Source organism: Nestor notabilis, unplaced genomic scaffold (genome assembly GCF_000696875.1).
Source record: "Nestor notabilis isolate BGI_N333 unplaced genomic scaffold, ASM69687v1 scaffold16554, whole genome shotgun sequence".
NCBI lineage: Eukaryota > Metazoa > Chordata > Aves > Psittaciformes > Psittacidae > Nestor > Nestor notabilis.
Genome location: NW_009925313.1, coordinates 3,150 through 5,414, shown reverse-complemented (window position 1 = coordinate 5,414; position 2,265 = coordinate 3,150). Strand labels below are relative to the sequence as shown.

The window sequence follows — 2,265 nt, the reverse complement described above, 5'->3', positions numbered from 1 at the left end:
CAGAGGTGTCTGAGCCCGGGCACAGCGCTGGTGCTGCTGGAGGCGCAGGCCGCCTCTGGATTCATCATCGACCCAGTGCGGAATGCACGGCTCTCGGTAAGCGAGGCCGTGCGCGAGGGCATCATCGGGCCCGAGCTGCACAACAAGATGCTGGCAGCAGAGCGGGCGGTCACTGGCTACAAGGACCCCTACACTGGCGACCGGGCCGCCTCTGGATTCATCATCGACCCAGTGCGGAATGCACGGCTCTCGGTAAGCGAGGCCGTGCGCGAGGGCATCATCGGGCCCGAGCTGCACAACAAGATGCTGGCAGCAGAGCGGGCGGTCACTGGCTACAAGGACCCCTACACTGGCGACCGCATCTCCCTCTTCCAGGCCATGCAGAAGGGGCTCATCGTCAAGGAGCACGGCATCCGCCTGCTCGAGGCCCAGATCGCCACCGGCGCTGTGCACAGCCACCGCCTGCCTGTGGAAGCTGCCTACAAGCGTGGGTACTTTGATGAGGAGATGAACCGAACCCTCTCAGACCCGAGTGATGACACCAAGGGCTTCTTTGACCCCAACACGCAGGAGAACCTCACCTACATGCAGCTCCTGGAGCGGTGTGTGACTGACCCAGACACGGGGCTGAGCCTCCTGCCCCTCACTGACCAGGCAGCCAAAGCCAGGGAGCTGGTCTACACTGACAAAGAAGCCAAAGACGTCTTCAAGAAGGCCACGGTGACAGCACCGTTCGGCAAGTTCCAAGGGAAGACAGTGACCATCTGGGAGATCATCAACTCTGAATACTTCACCGAGGACCAAAGGCGGGACCTGATCCAGCAGTACCGGACCGGCAAGATCACAGTGGAGAAGATCATCAAGATCATCATCACGGTTGTGGAGGAAAGTGAGAAGAAGAGCCAGATGTGCTTTGAGGGCCTGCGGGCCCTCGTGCCTGCTGCAGAGCTGCTGGAGAGCAAAATCATCAACAAAGACCTCTACAACCAGCTGCACCAGGGCAAGAAGTCAGTGAAGGATGTGGCGGAGATGGAGTCCGTGCGTCAGTACCTGAAGGGCACTGATGCCATTGCCGGCATCCTGGTGGAGTCGACTGGCCAGAAGTTCACCTTCTACGACGCCCTGAAGAAGAACCTGCTGAAGCAGGAGGTCGCCCTGTCCCTGCTGGAGGCCCAGGCTGCCACCGGCTACATCATCGATCCCGTGAGGAACACACTATTCTCTGTAGATGAGGCAGTGAAGGCTGAGGTGGTGGGGCCGGAGCTGCATGAGAAGCTGCTGTCGGCGGAGAAGGCAGTGACTGGCTACAAGGACCCCTACACGGGCCAGACGGTTTCCCTGTTCCAGGCACTGAAGAAGGGCCTCATCCCCAGTGACACCGGGGTGCGTCTGCTGGATGTCCAGCTCGCCACCGGTGGCATCATCGACCCTGTCCACAGCCACCGGCTCCCGCTTGATGTCGCCTACAAACGTGGCTACTTCGACCCAGAGATGAACGAGGTGATGGCTGAGTTCCACGATGATGCTAAAGCTTTCTACTGCCCCAACACCCAGGAACATCTCACCTACACCCAGCTGCAGAAGGCCTGCCGCCGTGACAAGCAGACTGGCTTCTGCCTGCTGCCCCTGTCTGACCAAGCCATCCAGGCACAACAGGAGGAGGTCTACACTGACAGCCAGGCAAAGGAGTGCTTCGACAAGACAACCGTGGAGGTCCCAGTGGGCAGCATGAAAGGACAGACCATGACCATCTGGGAGCTGATCCACTCTGAGTACTTCACAGAGGAGCACAGGCGGGAGCTCCTCCGGCAGTACAAGACTGGCAAGGTGACCATTGAGAAGATCATCAAGATTGTCATCACCATCATCGAGGAGGCAGAGACCAAGAAGCAGGAGAAGCTGACGTTCAGTGGGCTCCGGGCTCCTGTTCCGGCCAGCGAGCTGGTGGAGTCCCGCATCATCACCAAAGCCCAGTATGAGCAGCTGAAGGAGGGCAAAAAGTCAGTGAAAGACTTCTCTGATACAGAGGCGGTGAGGAGATTCCTGCATGGCAGCGACTGCATTGCTGGTGTCTACGTGGAGGCGACCAAGGAGAAGCTCAACATCTACGAGGCCATGAAGCTGAACCTGCTGCAGCCCAGCACCGCTGTGGTCCTCCTGGAGGCCCAAGCAGCCACCGGGTTCCTGATTGATGCTGTGAAGAACCGTAAGCTCTATGTCAACGAGGCCGTCAAGGCTGGTGTGGTGGGGCCTGAGCTGCATGAG

At 59.3% G+C, this 2,265-nt stretch overlaps 1 protein-coding gene across 1 annotated transcript in view; it reads left to right on the top strand.

The window, feature by feature from the left end:
- Positions 1-2,265, top strand: part of LOC104404551 (plectin-like) — a gene marked incomplete at both ends in the record, with an annotated part of 8,061 nt that overhangs the window by 2,653 nt on the left and 3,143 nt on the right. The window contains 1 exon segment of the mRNA XM_010013006.1: positions 204-2,265. This exon segment is cut by the window's right edge and continues 21 nt beyond it. Coding sequence (XP_010011308.1) covers positions 204-2,265 — 2,062 coding nt within the window.